At 47.6% G+C, this 17316-nt stretch overlaps 1 protein-coding gene across 7 annotated transcripts; it reads left to right on the top strand.

Annotated features, from left to right (window-relative positions):
• The first annotated feature begins 285 nt into the window (after positions 1-285).
• Positions 286-17091, top strand: alg13 (ALG13 UDP-N-acetylglucosaminyltransferase subunit). 7 transcript variants are annotated; one of them, XM_060047854.1, is made up of 25 exons: positions 286-649; positions 3514-3597; positions 3758-3808; positions 4382-4428; positions 9139-9211; positions 9298-9379; positions 9470-9635; positions 10056-10125; positions 10644-10761; positions 10924-10988; positions 11065-11165; positions 11329-11411; positions 11857-12115; positions 12309-12416; positions 12605-12746; positions 13040-13199; positions 13500-13532; positions 13664-13719; positions 14630-14698; positions 14797-14902; positions 15123-15242; positions 15459-15499; positions 15583-15706; positions 15864-15980; positions 16118-17091. In XM_060047854.1, exons 1-25 carry the CDS (start codon positions 530-532, stop codon positions 16396-16398), a joined length of 2676 nt encoding a protein of 891 aa, XP_059903837.1. In that variant the 5' UTR covers positions 286-529; the 3' UTR covers positions 16399-17091. The 7 variants fall into 7 exon arrangements, with proteins under 7 accessions (XP_059903837.1, XP_059903839.1, XP_059903838.1 ...); XM_060047856.1 differs by having other exon boundaries at positions 13497-13532; positions 15894-15980; XM_060047855.1 differs by having other exon boundaries at positions 13497-13532; positions 15891-15980.
• Positions 17092-17316: the final 225 nt, after the last annotated feature.

Here is a 17316-nt window from a genome sequence, read left to right as displayed (position 1 = left end):
TAAATATTCACACTCTACAACACATATATACACTTTCTAAAAAAAAATATATATATATATATATATGTGTAGGCCTATATATAATCTATAGCCTATTTATAGTCATAATCTTAATTTATTTGGTTTACTACTTCAGTCAGACCCAGGCAGGTCCACAAGTTGGACCCAAAAACAAATTACAGTTAAAACATGAATATTGGAGGAACTCGAGACATTTTAATGAGGTTTATAGATGTGGCAAGTTCAGTTTACTGATTCACTAAGTAACACTAGTCCAAAATGTATTTGAAAAAAGGTGTCATCCTCCGTCAAAAAGTTAACAGGTGTCTTTCCACCCAATGAGACGCAGTGTCATCAGAGCTGATTAGAAGCACCTGGTCCAGCCTCACGGTCTCGTTTGGACAGTTTGAACTTTACCCGTTGGTTAACTAGTCGATCGCGGAGGAAAATATAGTTAGTGAATATTGTTATACAGTTGTTAATTAGTGAATAGTAATAGTAGTAAGTACTAAGGAGTAAGTATTGAAGGATGCAGAAGGGTTTGAAGAAGTACTTTGTGAACATGGATGAGTATCTGGCCAGCCTCGGCCTGTACCGCAAGATGCTGGCGCGAGACGCGTCCTGTTTGTTCCGCGCGGTCTCCGAGCAGGTAATGCTAATTAACTTCGCTACAAATTTTAACGCTTTTACACATTTTACATTTCATTAAAACTACTCGAGGTCTTCTGTCATTAATTTTTTTTCAATTGAAATTCATTTTTTATGAAATTATTTTTGTGCAGCCTAGGCTACTTGTTTTGCCCATGTTTTACGTAATAGTGACCGTCTGTGTTACGCCTCGATATGAATACTGTCCCGTTATTGAGTTTTATTACCAGTTCATAAGTCTAAATATTTGTTTAGACGTTTAGCAGTGCACTGACTGACCAGCTGCCTTCTACATATCCTAATTAGAATCATGACTTCACACGCCTTAATTCGGGTCCAGTCTTCTACTGGTTCTACAGGGAGTTGCCCAATGCAACCAGTCTGCAACTGTTTCTAGTCCGAGCTGCTGAGTACAACTGTAATGGTGCGTTCCAGAGCCCATCCAAACTAGTGGGACGTGGCGTGGACTTATCCTATCTCCAACTAAGAAAAGTGCACTGGAATGCCTGTCGAAGTGGAACGTCCCACCGTCGAAGTGGAACCTCCTCTAGAACTGGGGGGTTAATGAGGTTTATAGATATGGCAAGTTCAGTTTACCGATTCACTAAATAACACTAGTTCAACATTTTATTTTGAAAAAAAGGTGTCCTCCTTCCTTTAAAAGTTAACGGGTGTCTTTCCACCCAATGAGACGCAGTGTCTGATTAGAAGCACCTGGTCCAGCCACACTGTCTCGTTTGGACAGTTGGAACTTTACCCGTTGGTTAACTAGTCTATCGCGGAGAAAAATGTATAGGGAATATTGTTATACAGTTGTTAATTAGTGAATAGTAATAATAGTAAGTACTAAGGAGTAAGTATTGAAGGATGCAGAAGGGTTTGAAGAAGTACTTTGTGAACATGGATGAGTAGGCTATCTGGCCAGCCTCGGCCTGTACCGCAAGATGCTGGCGCGAGACGCGTCTTGTCTGTTCCGCGCGGTATCCGAGCAGGTAATGCTAATTAACTTTGCTACAAATGTTAACGCTTTTACACATTTTACATTTCATTTTAATGCATTAAAACTACTCGAGCTCTTCTGTAATTTCAATTGAAATTCATTTTTTACGTCCGTGTTACGCCTCGATATGAATACTGTCCCGTTATTGAGTTATTTTTTTATCAGTTCATAAGTCTAAATATTTGTTTAGACGTTTAGCAGTGCACTGACTACTGGCCAGCTGCCTTCTAAATATCCTAATTAGTATCATGACTTCACACGCCCTAATTCGGGTCCAGTCTTCTACTGGTCTACAGGGAGTTGCCCAATACAACCAGTCTGCAACTGCTTCAACTTGGAGCTTCTGAATACAACTGTAATCTTCTGCTGGCTTGGGAGCTACCCAGGGGCGTTCCTAGGTTTCTGAAAAATGGGGTTTAGCCCAAGAGGGAATAGGACAGTGCGCGTGCATGGCGCGCGCGGCAAATTTTGTTGTATACTTTATTGCGCATACACATTTTCTTTCATAATGCCTTACCTAAATAAAAAAAAATAGGCAGGTAATTATAGCTTTGAATAGCTACCTGCTGCTTATCCCCAGACATCTAAAGTTCCATTCAAGTTATTTCAGAGTAAAATGAATACAAGTGAGACAGACCTTTACATTACCGACATCAGGGGTGTCAAACTCATTTTCACAAAGGGCCACTCTATGAGGAAATGATAATCACACTAAGAGCCGACATGGAGTTTGCTGACGTGCCTTCTTTTTAATCCAAAAAGTAAATAAAACATATCTATGGATATATTATATACAACCTGCGTACAGGGTCATATAGGCTAGGCTTAATTTCAACATTTTGGGGGACAAACTATAGGTGGGGGGTATGGGGGTGCTCCCCCAGAAATGTTTGAACGTCAAACACTTAATTTCCTGCATTGTGGTGGGTTTTTATTCATCTATCTGTGCCTTTTCTGCATCATTTTTTGGTGGAAATATTATTTTTTCTGTGAAGGAAAAGACAACATTCAGGTTCTTAAAGAAACTACTATTATGGAATATAATGCAGTAAGGCTCTCAGGCATCCTGGATTTTTCAAAACTTTCTGCAAATTGAAAACGTATCACATGTTTTGGGTATTTCTTTTTTAGGAATCATGACTCCGCACCAGTGTTAACTATTTATGACACTTAACATTGGTAATGAAATGACGGCCACCATTGGAATTGAAGAGGATGGGCAGCTAGCTAGTTAGCTAAATTGTAACTTAAGGCAAAAATTTGAAACAAATCATGTTTATATATATATATATATATATATATATATATATATATATATATATATATATATATATATATATATATATATATATATATATATACACAGATATAAAATTCTTTTTTTTTTAAACAAAAACAGATTCGGGGCTGATCAAATTAGATCCGGGACTTTAGCCCCGAATAAAACAGCCTAGTGACGCCACTGGAGCTACCCACTACACCCAGTCTGCTACTGTTTCTACTTGGAGCTTCCTAGTAAAACCAGTCTGCTACCTTTACTACTGGAAGCTGACCCGTTAAACGTTAGTCTGCTACTGTTACTAATGGGAGCTGCCCATTACAACCTCAGTCTAGTACTTGTTCTGGGAGATGGCCATTACAACAACAGTCTTCTACTGGAGGCTGCCCAGTAAAATCCTAATCTGCTACTGGCTCTACTGGCAGCTGCCCATTACAGCTGTGGTGTGTGCTGTTGTATCGAGCCAACAAGTGTGCTGTTGTCTTGGCGAAGGGTTATTGTGTTATAGCGTTATAGTGAAGTGTTTCGGGTTTAAGCTGAGTGCGTTGTTTTGGTTGTTGACATATTTAAGTGTGCTGTGTCGTAGCTGTACTGCTCCCAGCACCACCACCAGAAGATCCGTCGAGAGTGTGCCAACTTCATGAGAGCCAACCGATGCAAATTTGAGCCGGTGAGACTGGGACCTGTGTCTATTAGCCTTCTGGTGAAATCAACCTTCTGGTTAATTCAACCTTATGGCTTATTAATCCTTCCTTTATTCAACCTTCCTTAACTAAACATTCTGGTTATTTAACACTTCTGGTAAAGTAATCTCTCCCTCTTTCTCTCAGTTTGTCCAAGGTTCATTTGAAAAATACTTGGAACGCTTGGAAGACCCAAAGGTATACTTTTATCATGACGAATAATATCTAAGATGTTATACAGCATGTATTTGGTGGTGTGTTTATTGTAAACCCTGTGGGAGTGATGTTTTATTAATTAGTAACCCTCGTTTTGATGATGTTTTATTCTAAACGTAATGTTTGTGGTGGTGTGTGATGTTTATTGTAAACCTAATATTGGTGGTAGTAATGTGCTGCTTGTTGTAAACCTTAGTGGTACTGATATCTTGTTTATTGTATTTAATGTGAATGGTGGTGATGTGTTTATTGCATACCTTAGTGGTAGTGATGTGGTGTTTATTGTAGCCTTATGTTAGTGGTAGTGATGTGGTGTTTATTGGGAACCTCAGTTCGTGGTAGTGACGTGGTGTTTATGGTTAACCTTATGTTGGTGGAGGTGATGTGTTTGTTAACCTTATCTTTTGGTAGTGATGTGGTATTTATCGGGAACTTCATGTTAGTGGTAGTGATGTGGTGTTTATTGGGAACCTCATGTTAGCGGTAGTGGTGTTTATTGGAAACCTCAAGTTAGTGGTAGTGATGTGGTGTTTATTGTAAACCTTGTTTGTCCAGGAAACTGCTGGCCAGGTGGAGATCAAGGCTCTGTCTCTGCTGTACAGGTAAGAAATAAGCTTGCAGCTAGTTCACCTACTCAACAATAAACTGTAGTGTTCAACTATTTTCACTATTAAACACTAAACCATAGTGCTTAACTACTCTCACTACTGAACACCCAACCATGGTGTTTAGTAATAACAGTTAAACAATATGGCAGGGCTCTCAAGTTTTGAACTGAGTTCAGAGTAAGATTTTGTCAGCGGGGGGTATATTAACATGTGACTGCATGCAAATGTGTCAACAGACATGGTGACTAATGTAGGAAAGTAAGCATTATTGGCCCTTCACACTAATATTCAGAAACAACACTGCCTCAAAAGGCTATTGGTTTGAGCAACACCAGTAGAGGCATATACTTTTCCCTGAACTTTTAAACGGTGCAAAAACATAATTCTATATTTATGTGGCAATCAGTTCAATGCTTAAAATACATCTGTGGCATTCAGTAGGCAAATGCTGTGGTAAAGTGTGTAAAGTATGACCAAGTGTTTCTTTATGTTCAATAGATAGAACTGTATCAAGTATGAGCAATTTGTTAATGTTTGTCCCTATAAAACAATAATGGTAAAAAAGTAAATACAAAACATGGCGGTAACTCATCGTCATCGTCATCGTCATCGTCATCGTCATCCGCTTATCCGGGGTCGGGTCGCGGGGGGAGCAGCTCAAGCAGGGGGCCCCAGACTTCCCTTTCCCGGGCCACATTGACCAGCTCTGACGGGGGGATCCCGAGGCGTTCCCAGGCCAGTGTTGAGATATAATCTCTCCACCTAGTCCTGGGTCTTCCCCGAGGTCTCCTCCCCACTGGACGTGCCTGAAACACCTCCCAAGGAAGGCGCCCAGTGGGCATCCTTACCAGATGCCCGAACCACCTCAGCTGACTCCTTTCTAAGTAAAGGAGCAGCGGCTCTAATCCGAGTTCCTCACGGATGGCTGAGCTTCTCACCCTATCCCTAAGGGAGACGCCAGCCACCCTTCTGAGAAAACTCATCTCGGCCGCTTGTACCCGCGATCTCGTCCTTTCGGTCATCACCCAGCCCTCATGACCATAGGTGAGGATAGGAACGAAGATCGACCGGTAGATCGAGAGCTTTGCCTTGCGGCTCAGCTCTCTTTTCGTTACAACGGTGCGGTAAAGCGAACGCAATACCGCCCCCGCTGCTCCGATTCTCCGGCCAATCTCACGCTCCATAGTACCCTCACTCGCGAACAAGACCCCGAGGTACTTGAACTCCTTCACTTGGGCTAAGGACTCATTTCCTACCCGGAGTAAGCAATCCACCGGTTTCCTGCTAAGAGTCATGGCCTCAGATTTAGCGGTGCTGATCCTCATCCCAGCCGATTCACACTCGGCCCCAGCCGATCCAGTGAGTGCTGAAGGTCACAGGCCGATGATCCAATGAGGACCACATCATCTGCAAAAAGCAGTGACGAGATCCTCAGACCACCGAACTGCAACCCCTCCCCACCACGACTACGCCTCGATATCCTGTCCATGTATATCACAAACAGAATTGGTGACAAGGCGCAGCCCTGGCGGAGACCAGCACCCACTGAGAACGAAACTGACTGGCTGCCGAGAACACGAACACAGCTCTCGCTTTGGGAGTACAAAGATTGGATGGCCCTGAGGATAGACCCCCTTACCCCATACTCCCGCAGCACCTCCCACAGTTTCTCCCGGGGGACCCGGTCATACGCCTTCTCCAGATCCACAAAACACATGTAGACCGGATGGGCATACTCCCAGGCCCCCTCCAGGATCCTTGCGAGAGTGAAGAGCTGGTCCGTAGTTCCACGTCCGGGGCGAAAACCGCATTGTTCCTCTTCAATCTGAGGTTCGACGATCGGCCGAACCCTCCTTTCCAGCACCTTGGAGTAGACTTTACCAGGGAGGCTGAGAAGTGTGATACCCCGGTAATTGGCACACACTCTCTGGTCCCCCTTTTTGAACAGGGGAACCACCACCACCCCGGTTTGCCACTCCTTTGGCACTGTACCCGACTCCCACGCGATGTTGAATAGGCGTGTCAACCATGACAGCCCCTCAACACCCAGAGCCTTTAGCATTTCTGGCTGGATCTCATCAATCCCTGGGGCTTTGCCACTGCAGAGATGTTTGACTACCTCAGTGACCTCCACCAGGGAAATTGACGACGAAACACCTCAACCTCGAGCTCTGCCTCCAACATAGAGGGCGTGTTATTCGGATTCAGGAGTTCCTCAAAGTGTTCCTTCCAACGTCCGACGACCTCCTCAGTTGAGGTCAACAGAGTCCCATCCTTACTGTACACAGCTTGGATGGTTCCCCGTTTCCCCCTCCTGAGGTGCCGGATAGTCTTCCAGAAACACTTTGGTGCCGACCGAAAGTCCTTCTCCATGGCCTCTCCGAACTTCTCCCACATCCGCTGCTTAGCCTCCGACACGGCAGCCGCTGCAGCCCTTCGAGCCTGTCGGTACCCTGCAACCGAGTCAGGAGTCCTCCAGGATATCATATCCCGGAAGGCCTCCTTCTTCAGTCGGACGGCTTCCCTGACCACCGTAGTCCACCACGGTGTCCGAGGGTTACCGCCCCTTGAGGAGCCTAAGACCCTGAGGCCACAGCTAGCCACCGCAGCTTCAGCAATGGAGGCTTTGAACACCGCCCACTCCGGCTCAATGCCCCCAACCTCCACAGGAATGCCAGAAAAGCTCCGCCGGAGGTGTGAGTTGAAGATACCTAGGACGGGGGCCTCCTCCAGACGTTCCCAGTTCACCCGCACTACTCGTTTGGGCTTACCAGGTCTATCCGGAAATTTCCCCCATTCCCTGATCCAACTCACAACCAGATGGTGGTCGGTTGACAGTTCCGCCCCTCTCTTTACCCGAGTGTCCAAAACATGCGGCCTCAGATCAGATGACACGATCACGAAATCGATCATCGATCTTCGGCCTAGGGTACTCTGGTACCAGGTACACTTATGAGCACCCTTATGTTCGAACATGGTGTTTGTTATGGATAATCCATGACTAGCACAGAAGTCCAATAACAAACGACCGCTCGGGTTTAGATCAGGGAGGCCGTTCCTCCCCACCACGCCTCTCCAGGTGTCTCCATCGTTGCCCACGTGGGCGTTGAAGTCTCCCAGCAGAACTACGGAGTCCCCTACTGGAGCCCCATACAGGACTCCATTCAGGGTCTCCAAGAAGGCCGAGTACTCTGAGCTGCTGTTTGGTGCATACGCACAAACAACAGTCAGTTTTCCCCCCTACAACCCTTGGGCGCAGGGAGGCGACCCTCTCGTCTACCGGGGTAAACTCCAACACCGCGGCGCTCAGCCGGGGATTTATGAGTATCCCCACACCCGCCCGGCGCCTCACGCCCTTGGCAACTCCGGAGAAGAATAGAGTCCAACCCTTATCCAGGAGTACGGTACCAGAGCTGAGACTGTGCGTGGAGGTAAGCCCCACCAGATCTAACTGATAGCGCTCCACCTCCCTCACAAGCTCCGGTTCCTTTCCCCACAGCGAGGTGACGTTCCACGTCCCCAGAGCCAGCTTCTGCCGCCCGGGTCTGGTCCGTCGAGACCCCTGACCTTCGCTGCCACCCATGTGGCTGCGCACCCGACCCCAACGGGTCTTCCCACAGGTGGTGGGCCCATGGGATGAAGAGAGGGGGGGTGCCACGTAGTTTGTTCGGGCTGTGCCCGACCGGGCTGTGCCCGACCGGGCTCCGTGGCAAACCCGGCCACCAGGCGCTCGCCATCGAGCCCTCCGTCTGGGCCTGGCTCCAGACGGGGGCCCCGGGCTTCCTCCGGGCTGGGTCACATCTCCTCTTTTTTCGTTATTCATTGGAGTTTTTTGAACCATTCTTAGTCTGGCCCCTCACCTGAGACCACTCTGCCATGAGAGACCCTACCAGGAGCACAAGGCTCCAGACAACACAGCTCTCAGGTTCACAGGGACACGCAAACCTCTCCACCACGATAAGGTGACGGTTCCAGGAGAGGCGGTAACTAAGTAAGTCAAACCGTCCAATCTGAAGGCTCTACTTAACCACTCCCCCTACTCACTTCCACCAATGCAAAGCGAACAGAACTGAGTACGGGAGGGCGTAGCCTAACTAGTTTGTAAAAGACCCAGAGAAACGCAACGCAACGCAACGCAAATTCAATGTGAACATGTATAAGGCTTTAATAAAATCCCGGACGATTTTGAAATTCCGCCACACATTTTTTTTAAAGTGTCTCAAAAAGAGGGTATGTCCGGGCAAAAGAGGACGTCTGGTTACCCTACTTACGGGAAACTCATTTGATTCTTGCCTGTTCTACTGTTAAAAAGCGGCCCAAATTGATGATCTATTCTGGTAATTTCTCTGCGTGAGAAACACGAAATGTGGCGTGTGAGCGTGTGCATGGTTGAATTGAGTGCGTCTCACGCCGAATGCGTGAGACTTGAGAGCCCTGATATGGTTATGTGTGCAACATCTGGGTCTGATGCCATCTGGGTCTGATGCCATCGGGGTCTTGACGCCACCGGGGTCTTGACGCCACCGGGGTCTTGACGCTACCAGGGTCTTGACTCCACCAGGGTTTGGTGTTTGACCACAAGCTGGAAGATGGGTCGGAGGTGAACCAGGTTTGGTCCGATTTCCCCATACAGTAGAAGACCACAGGTCTAACCAAGAGCAGGTGGAGTGGTTTAAGCATATGTATGTGCGTGTTTGTGTGTAGGCGCTGTTTCTGGATTTATCGATTTCCGGGGAAAGCAGCGACAGTGATCACAGAAGAGGAATTTGTTGACAAGGTACGATACAGGAGACATTGCAGGAGACACTGTAGGTAGGAGATACTGACTTCCTGTGTGAGCCTGACTTCCTGCTTGTTCCCTAGGTGATTCTGTGTTGCTCCAACAACGGTCACTATGACATCGTTTATCCTCGACAGTACCCCGCCATCGCTGCCCTCTGCCAGTGTGAGTCACTCATTGTGGGTGTTGTGATTATCGTGTGTGTGTGTGTGTGTGTGTCTGTGTATAATGTATATATCGTGTGTCTGTGTGTAGCCATGCTGTATGAGCTCCTCTACACGCGTGTGTTTGGGGTGGAGGAAGCTGATCTGTGCCAGGCACTGGAGGCCTTCCGGGTCGGAGGTCGGCGCTATAGAAACAGCCCTTCAGCCTGCAGCGACGGAGACCTGGGCTACGACACGCCAGAGGATCCACCTCACAGGTACTTCTGTAGCACTGTACTGTCATGTACTACTGTAGTACTTTCACAAACTATGGTAGTACTACTGTATCCTACTGCAGTACTACTGTAGGACTGTCTCCTACTGCAGTACTATGGTGGTACTGTCATGTGCTACTGTAGTACTTTCACAAACTACGGTAGTACTACTGTATCCTACTGCAGTACTACTGTAGGACTGTCTCCTATTGCAGTACTATGGTGGTACTGTCATGTACTACTGCAGTACTACTGTAGGACTGTCTCCTACTGCAGTACTATGGTGGTACTGTCATGTACTACTGCAGTACTACTGTAGGACTGTCTCCTACTGCAGTACTATGGTGGTACGGTCATGTACTACTGTGATGCCGTCCATTCTGCAACATGCATTGAGGACAAGGTGTGTTCGATTTGCTCCAGGGAGGACTGGGACCTGGGGGGATCTGGAGGACCGGCAGAAGACAAGACCAGAGCAACAGAAGACGGCAAGGTGAGTGCATTTACTCTAGGAGGTGAAGGCTGTGTGTATGTCTGAACAAATTATGTCTAGTTACACCTCATGTGTAAAACAAGACTTAAAGACAGAACACCAAGTAGGGAGCGACCTGGAGGGCCACAAGGGACATCTGTGATTTATATAACTGGTTTGACCGTAGATATGGACAGATGGATAAAAAAGGTCACATCACGCTTACAACTGCCTCAGCCTGTTAATTGATAGAGGTTTGCTCAATCAGGGAGAATGGTGTCATCAATGGTATGAGTATACCTCATACACCGCCGAAGGTGGCGTTAACAACAGTTGACTTCATCTATCGTGCAACCACACGCGGCTGTTTATAGACGTGTCTTTGCATTGCGATGTTTCAAATGGCAAATTTATCTGAGCTTCCAAACGGTGGTATGAATGCAGCCTATTAGCATTGTGTTGAATAACATGCGAGTGTTCAATAGTGTGTGTATCACGTGTTACCATGACGATAATACTCCAATCTCATTGGGTCGTAGGGTACAGAGCAAGCCGGCCCGGGAGGCAGGCTGGCTCTGCCCTATAAAGTTCTCAAGTCTCTGGACACGGAACTCTACAGAAACCTGGAGTTTGATGTCTGGCACGACACCCGCAAAGGTACCACATTGTATAGGGTATTAGATGTATGTTTCCGGTGTTTAATGTCACACGACATTGAAGAAGTAGATGCATGTTCCCAGTGTGTAATTTTGTATAACATTAAGGTATTTGATATAAGTTTCTAGGGTATAATGTTAACCATACGTTTGGTTGGTCTAGAGATGCAGAAGACGGACTACATGGTGTTTGCAGGGAGACAATACTTCCTGGGTGACAAATGTCAGGTGAGAGGCTCTTCCAACGTATCTTAATGTTAACTGTGTGAGTTAATTCAACAAAGTGTTTGTTTGTGTGTGTTAGGTCCGTCTGGAGCTCAAGGGGAAATACTACAATGCCTTCATCCAGGAAGTGGGAACTCACTCCTCTGCAGTGACGGTCTTCATCGAGGAACTGGGAGAGAAGTACAATACATTATTACTACACAAGAGTCCTATGTAATTTAATATATATAATGTAATATAACAGTTCTGTAAACACAACAGACATAATGCGCAGTAATGTTGTATTCGAAAATACCCAACAAGTTTATGTGGCAGTGATGTATTAGAAGTTTGTGTTTTATAGACACCTGGTGCCACTGGCCAACCTGAAGCCAGTCAACCCAGTTCCTGCCTGGAATGTTGTAACCACCCGTAAAGGAGACCTAGGTACTATAGAGTACTACAATATAATAATAAAGTACTATTATACAATAATATAGTATTTCGGTTTATAGTACCATATTTTAGTAATAAAGTATTACAATATAATGTACTGTCTGTCTCTCTCTACTGATCTGACTCTACCTGTCTGTCTTACTACATGTCTGTCTGACTGTGACATATACAACTTATTTGTCTCTTATTTATACTTTCCTGTCTTTCTCTCTCTCTCCACCTGTCTGTCTCTGTCTACCTGTCTCTCTCTTCCTGTTTGTCTGTCTCTGTCTACCTGTCTCTCTCTTCCTGTTTGTCTGTCTCTGTCTACCTGTCTCTCTCTTCCTGTTTGTCTGTCTCTGTCTACCTGTCTCTCTCTTCCTGTTTGTCTGTCTCTGTCTACCTGTCTCTCTCTTCCTGTTTGTCTGACTCTGTCTACTTGTGTCTCTCTCTCTAGACGGGGAAAGCCGCACGCAGCGGCATCATCGTCACCGCTACTTCAGGAAGTCTCGTGGTGGCGGGAAGGGGGCGGAGCTACTGGTGGTGACCTCATCATACGGGGGGCGGCCCTCCTCCCAGACCACCCTCCCCCCCCGCTTCCAGCCCTCTGCTCCCCCTCGCCCAGGACTCCACCCCCCTCCATCATCTCCAGGGGGCATGACCTATGACCCCTACGCCCCTCACACAGCCAGACCTCCCCGCTACGGAGCGCCCAGGTCGACACCCTCATGACGCCATCTCGTCACATGATCCTCATGACGGCCAATGGGAACCGTTCACACGCAAGATGCACCCTACTGATTGTCTCTCTGTCTGTCTGTGTCTCTCCCATCGTTGTCCGTCTCCGTCCTGCTCCGTCTTTCTGTCCGCCTGTCTGTCTTGCTTTCTCTCGGTCTATCTTCTGGTCAGAAGCTCCACGAGATTTTTGAACCGTCACCTGATAGGTCCACAGCTGGCCTACTACCACCCAGGAAGGCGCTATTACCATGGTTACGACAACTACGCCTTCCGCTCCCGGTGAGCGTCTCTCCCACATGCTTGAAGTCCATAATGAACAACACAAGCACTGAATGGTGTGTGTGTGTGTGTGTGTGTGTGTGTGTGTGTGTGTGTGTGTGTGTGTGTGTGTGTGTGTGTGTGTGTGTGTGTGTGTGTGTGTGTGTGTGTGTGTGTGCGTGTGCGTGTGCGTGTGCGTGCGCGCGCAGGCGTAGCCGGCGTAGTCAGATGATGTCGTCCATCAACAAGGACGGACAGTTTGGGTTCCCTGAAGGGGAGGAGGAGCAGGACGGAACCATCACCTACTACCAGCTGGAGACCGGATCAGAGGACATGTTCCCTCCCCTGCCGGTCTGTCCCGTTCTCTAGCTGTGTCTCACTAGCTTTCTCTCCATCTGTAGTTGCTCTATTAATATGAAAGCAAAGTATTTTCCAAAGTACGCTATACTATTAGACGGGCTGTGGGTAAGACTCATCATTGAGTGTAATTAGCTAGTGATGGCCTTGCCGTGGTTGGCTGTTAGTGAGTGAACTCCATGCTGCCTGTCAAACCTTGTTCTCAGGCAGAGAGGGACGTCGGTTTGGTATGTTTCAGAGTTGCCTCATCGCTCTAGATACTGAACTGTCTGCCTGTCTGTCTATAGGGGCAGACGGCTCCTCCCCCTATGATGGGTGCTCCCACCCCCCCCACCTCCTCCCCCTACTGGGCCCAGCGGGGGCCCATGCCTGCCCCTCCTCCCGCTAAGCATCATGGGACTTCTTCAGAGGATGACCAGGAAGACACCAGCACCGTGGAGGACCAGGGTGAGGCCACCCTAAACCCACCTCCACCCTTAACCCACCGCCACCCTAACCATACCACCACCCTAACCCTACCTTTATCCATAACCACACCACCACCCTAACCCCACCTTTATCCATAACCACACCACCACCCTAACAACACCTTTATCCACCCTAATGCCACCTGTCACCCAAAGGCCACTTTCAAGTTAACCCCACCACAGCCCAGTCCCATCACCTGCAGGCAGCCCTGCAGTCTGCCTGCAGGTGATTGTCCAGTAATATTGTCCTGCTTAACTTGTGTCTCTGTCTGTCCAGCAGAGTACACTGAAGAGTATCTGTATGGAGCTCAAGGCGAGTACTGATCACTGGTGCTAACATGACTTGTGTTAAACCGTGTGTGTTAGCATGCCATTGTCAGACGGTGTGTTTGCATGCTATTGTTGGACGGTATAAGCCATGCTAATATGGGTTTGTTTCTTCAGAGTCTGGTTTCCAGAGCCCAGGGGTCTACACAGGGCCAGAGTCTACTGCTAACATGGTACATATGTTGCATGACACTTTTGGCACATGACCCCAGTCTGCTCATCAACACCGTGTCTCCAAACGCTCGACTAACTAACCCGGACACTAGAAACTCAACACCACAAACCTCTACAGTACTTGCAGATGGACAGACGGGTTTAGTGGTGCAGGGACGGGTTTAGTAACCCGTACCCTATAATACAGCCATGTGTTGGTCACCTAGCCCTTACCCTATAATACTTGTACATTTACATTTAGGCCATTTAGCAGACGCTTTTATCCAAAGCGACTTACGATAAGTACATTTGTCATAAGAAGTGCATCAATATATCGCTATCGGTACGGTAAGGATGTTCATAGAACCAAGTGCAAGTTCAACAATCGCTAGGCTAACCAATTCCCCGTGTTACAGCAATGATAGCAGCTACTGCAGTTGCCACACGGTTAAGTACTATAATACAATACAATGTACAATGGTGGCCAGAAGGGGGAGGGTGGCTATATGAGAGGTGGACTCTGAACAGGTGAGTCTTGAGTCTTTTTCGGAAGAAGTCAGCGACTCTGCGGTCCTGAGAACGGCAGGGAGCTCGTTCCACCACTAATACAGCCATGTGTTGTTCACCTAGCCCTAACCCTATAATACAGCCATGTGTTGTTCACCTAGCCCTAACCCTATAATACAGCCATGTGTTGTTCACCCAGCCCTAACCCTATAAAGCAGCCATGTGTTGATCATCTAGCCCTAACCCTATAATACAGCCATGTGTTGTTCACCCAGCCCTAACCCTATAATACAGCCATGTGTTGTTCACCCAGCCCTAACCCTATAATACAGCCATGTGTTGTTCACCCAGCCCTAACCCTATAAAGCAGCCATGTGTTGTTCACCCAGCCCTAACCCTATAAAGCAGCCTTGTGTTCTTCAGAGTCTCCAGGAAGGAAACCACGCAGACTCTCCACCTGACACACTCACCAACTACACCTTCACCCACCAGGTACAATAACTACACCTTCACCAACCAACTACACTAACTACCCCTCACCAGCAGGTACACTAACTACACAGATCAACCGTTTCTTTAACCATCCACAGGTGGTTAAATCAGCTGTCATCTCCTCTCCTTCATCATCATCCTCCTCATCCTCCTCTCACACGTCTCCAGCTTCTCACCTGCCTTCCCAGGGACACACACACACAGGTAACACACAAGGACACACAAGCAGGACACGCAGGGTCAAACACACGCATGGGTGACACGCACACGGGTGACACACACAAAGGAAACAGGATCACAGTTAGCATGATTCAAGATGGTTTTATCGTCATATGCACAACAATTACAGAGCAGTCGCTGGCAATGAAATTCTTTAGTCTTGGGACACAAACACACAGGTGACTGCAACAGGTTTTGTTTGTAGTTGCCATGGCGATCCCGGCTGCATCTCAGTGGTTGGTCAACGAGCTGGGAGAGCCACTGAGCCCGCTGTTGTCTCCGCCCCCCTACTCCTATGACCCCAACGGCAACGACCTTCCTCGAGGTCAGTGAACCTGACCTACTTACCTACCTACTTTTTTAAAAAATGTATGATGACTATATGCTCTGTAAGGTGACCTTGGGTGTCTTGAAAGGCGCCTCTAAATGAAATGTATTATTATTATTATTATTACTGTATTCATCTACTCTTTTGACCTCCTCACTGTCATCCTGAGATGAAGCTTGTGCGTGAACGGTAAGTCGTGTCCTCTCTTTGCAGACTGCAGAGTGTTGCAGCACTACTTCAACCTGGGAGTTCAGGTAAGCAGGCAACCATTCCCCCCCTATGGAGCATTCTGATTGGTTCATGTGCACTGGCATCACTGTGATATCATGTCCTGCAGTGGTACCATCAGAGCTGCTGGCAGCAGGCCTACACGCCCCCCCCGGACACCACCTACCACTACCAGACCTATCCCTCACACTACCTTAGCCACGTCCACAACCAGGAGCCACGCCCCATGCATGGTAAGGGCCCTCCTTCTGGCGATTGTGTCATCTCTAGTCTGGTTCATCTCCTCTGAACTTAGTCTCTACTCTGGGTCGTCTCTAGTCTGGTTTATCTGAAAATGTTGAGTGGATGATTGGGACTAGTTTGGAGGTCCTTCTAACCCACAACCATCAGAGTGTGATGGTTCTGGTTTGGTCCCAGCAGGGGTCCAGTCAGCTGGGACGCAGCCGGTTGCTCCCTATCCTGAATCCACGAGGAACACCGGAGACCCTCAGGCAGACCAACACAGCGGTCTGTACACTACAACTACACACTAAAACTACTACACACATTGCACAATTACAAACTATGGGCAGAGATCCAAACTAGTGCATTCAACTACAACCTGGACACCCTACAGATATGTAACTGTTGAACCTTCTCTCTAGGCCCCACCCTGTCTCATGACGGCTCCACTCCTCTGAGCCCTGTGACTCCAGCTCCACCCCTCCTCTACCAGGACCATAACCCGCCCCCCCTCCTCCCCCTTCCCTATGAGGCCACGCCCCCATCCTATGTCTCTGTCCCCCCGACGCCCCACCCCTCCTACCACCAGTATCCAATCAGCTGGGCTCCTGGGCCACGCCTCTACTGCGCTGCCCCTACTGCCTCCCACCTGGTGGGCTACGTCACCACCCCCCCACACCAGCAATACATACCACACATCTAACGCCCCTCATGACGTCTAACTCCCCCAAACTACATGACGTCTAGAGTACACTTGGCCATAAGATGAGCACTGTTGATGGCAGTACGCATAGCACTGTCTAATGTTAGCAATACAATAGCACTGTTAGATTTATGCACATCACTGTAATGTTAGCATTACAAATAGCACTGTTCAGGCCTTCAGGGTAGCACTGTATAATGTCAGCATTACACATAGCACTAAGTATAGCACTGTATGTTGGGATTAGCCATAGCACTGTATCGTGTTACAACCAAACGTAACACTATATGATTTTGGCACAATTATTTGTTGGGTTGGTCTATTAGACCTGGTTAAGACACACGTGATGGGCTCATTGCTGTCAATCAAGTGTCTGCACAAATACAGGGTCATCTGGTTGTTCTACATGGTTCTCTTTCTGTTGCATTGTTCAATAACATCTGTTGGGGCTGAATAAAGAGGCACAGCTAACTCTGCTACCTCACTTCTTTCTCACTTTCTCTAGCTTGCAATTCAGTCTAACAGGACTGCTCATCCTCGTGCCCACTGCCTCCGTCCGTTGACGGATCCCCGTTGACTTTGAATGGGGACGGACGCGCAATGCATTGTGGGTCCGTGCGCTCTGTTGGAGCCTTTACCCCGACCAATGTGTGTGCATCACTTGGTTTGACATGTTTAAATGTGCCTCTAGTCCAGCGGTTCCCAAACTGGGGGTCGCGACCCTCCGGGGGGTCGCGGAGCACCGTCAGGGGGGTCGCGGAGAGATGGGCCAGTTTGCATATTAAAAAAAAATATATATATATATATATATACGAATAATTATATGAAACATTATAATAAAATACTGGCGTCAGAATAGGCTTTTAATGCACAGCCACTTTGCAGAGAGAAATCCACCTTTGGAAAAAAAATAATAAT

The sequence above is a fragment of the Gadus macrocephalus genome, chromosome 3 (assembly GCF_031168955.1).
Source record: "Gadus macrocephalus chromosome 3, ASM3116895v1".
NCBI lineage: Eukaryota > Metazoa > Chordata > Actinopteri > Gadiformes > Gadidae > Gadus > Gadus macrocephalus.
The sequence above is the reverse complement of the archived record's forward strand: the minus strand, read 5'-3'. Positions and strand labels throughout refer to the sequence as shown.

Excerpts from the sequence above, each read along its gene's own strand:
- alg13 (XM_060047852.1), top strand. The coding sequence starts at position 530 with ATGCAGAAGGGTTTGAAGAAGTACTTTGTGAACATGGATGAGTATCTG. Across the intron at positions 13,533-13,663 it reads GTATCTGTATGGAGCTCAAG|AGTCTGGTTTCCAGAGCCCA; the intron begins GCGAGTACTGAT and ends TTGTTTCTTCAG. Across the intron at positions 15,243-15,458 it reads CGGCAACGACCTTCCTCGAG|ACTGCAGAGTGTTGCAGCAC; the intron begins GTCAGTGAACCT and ends CTCTCTTTGCAG.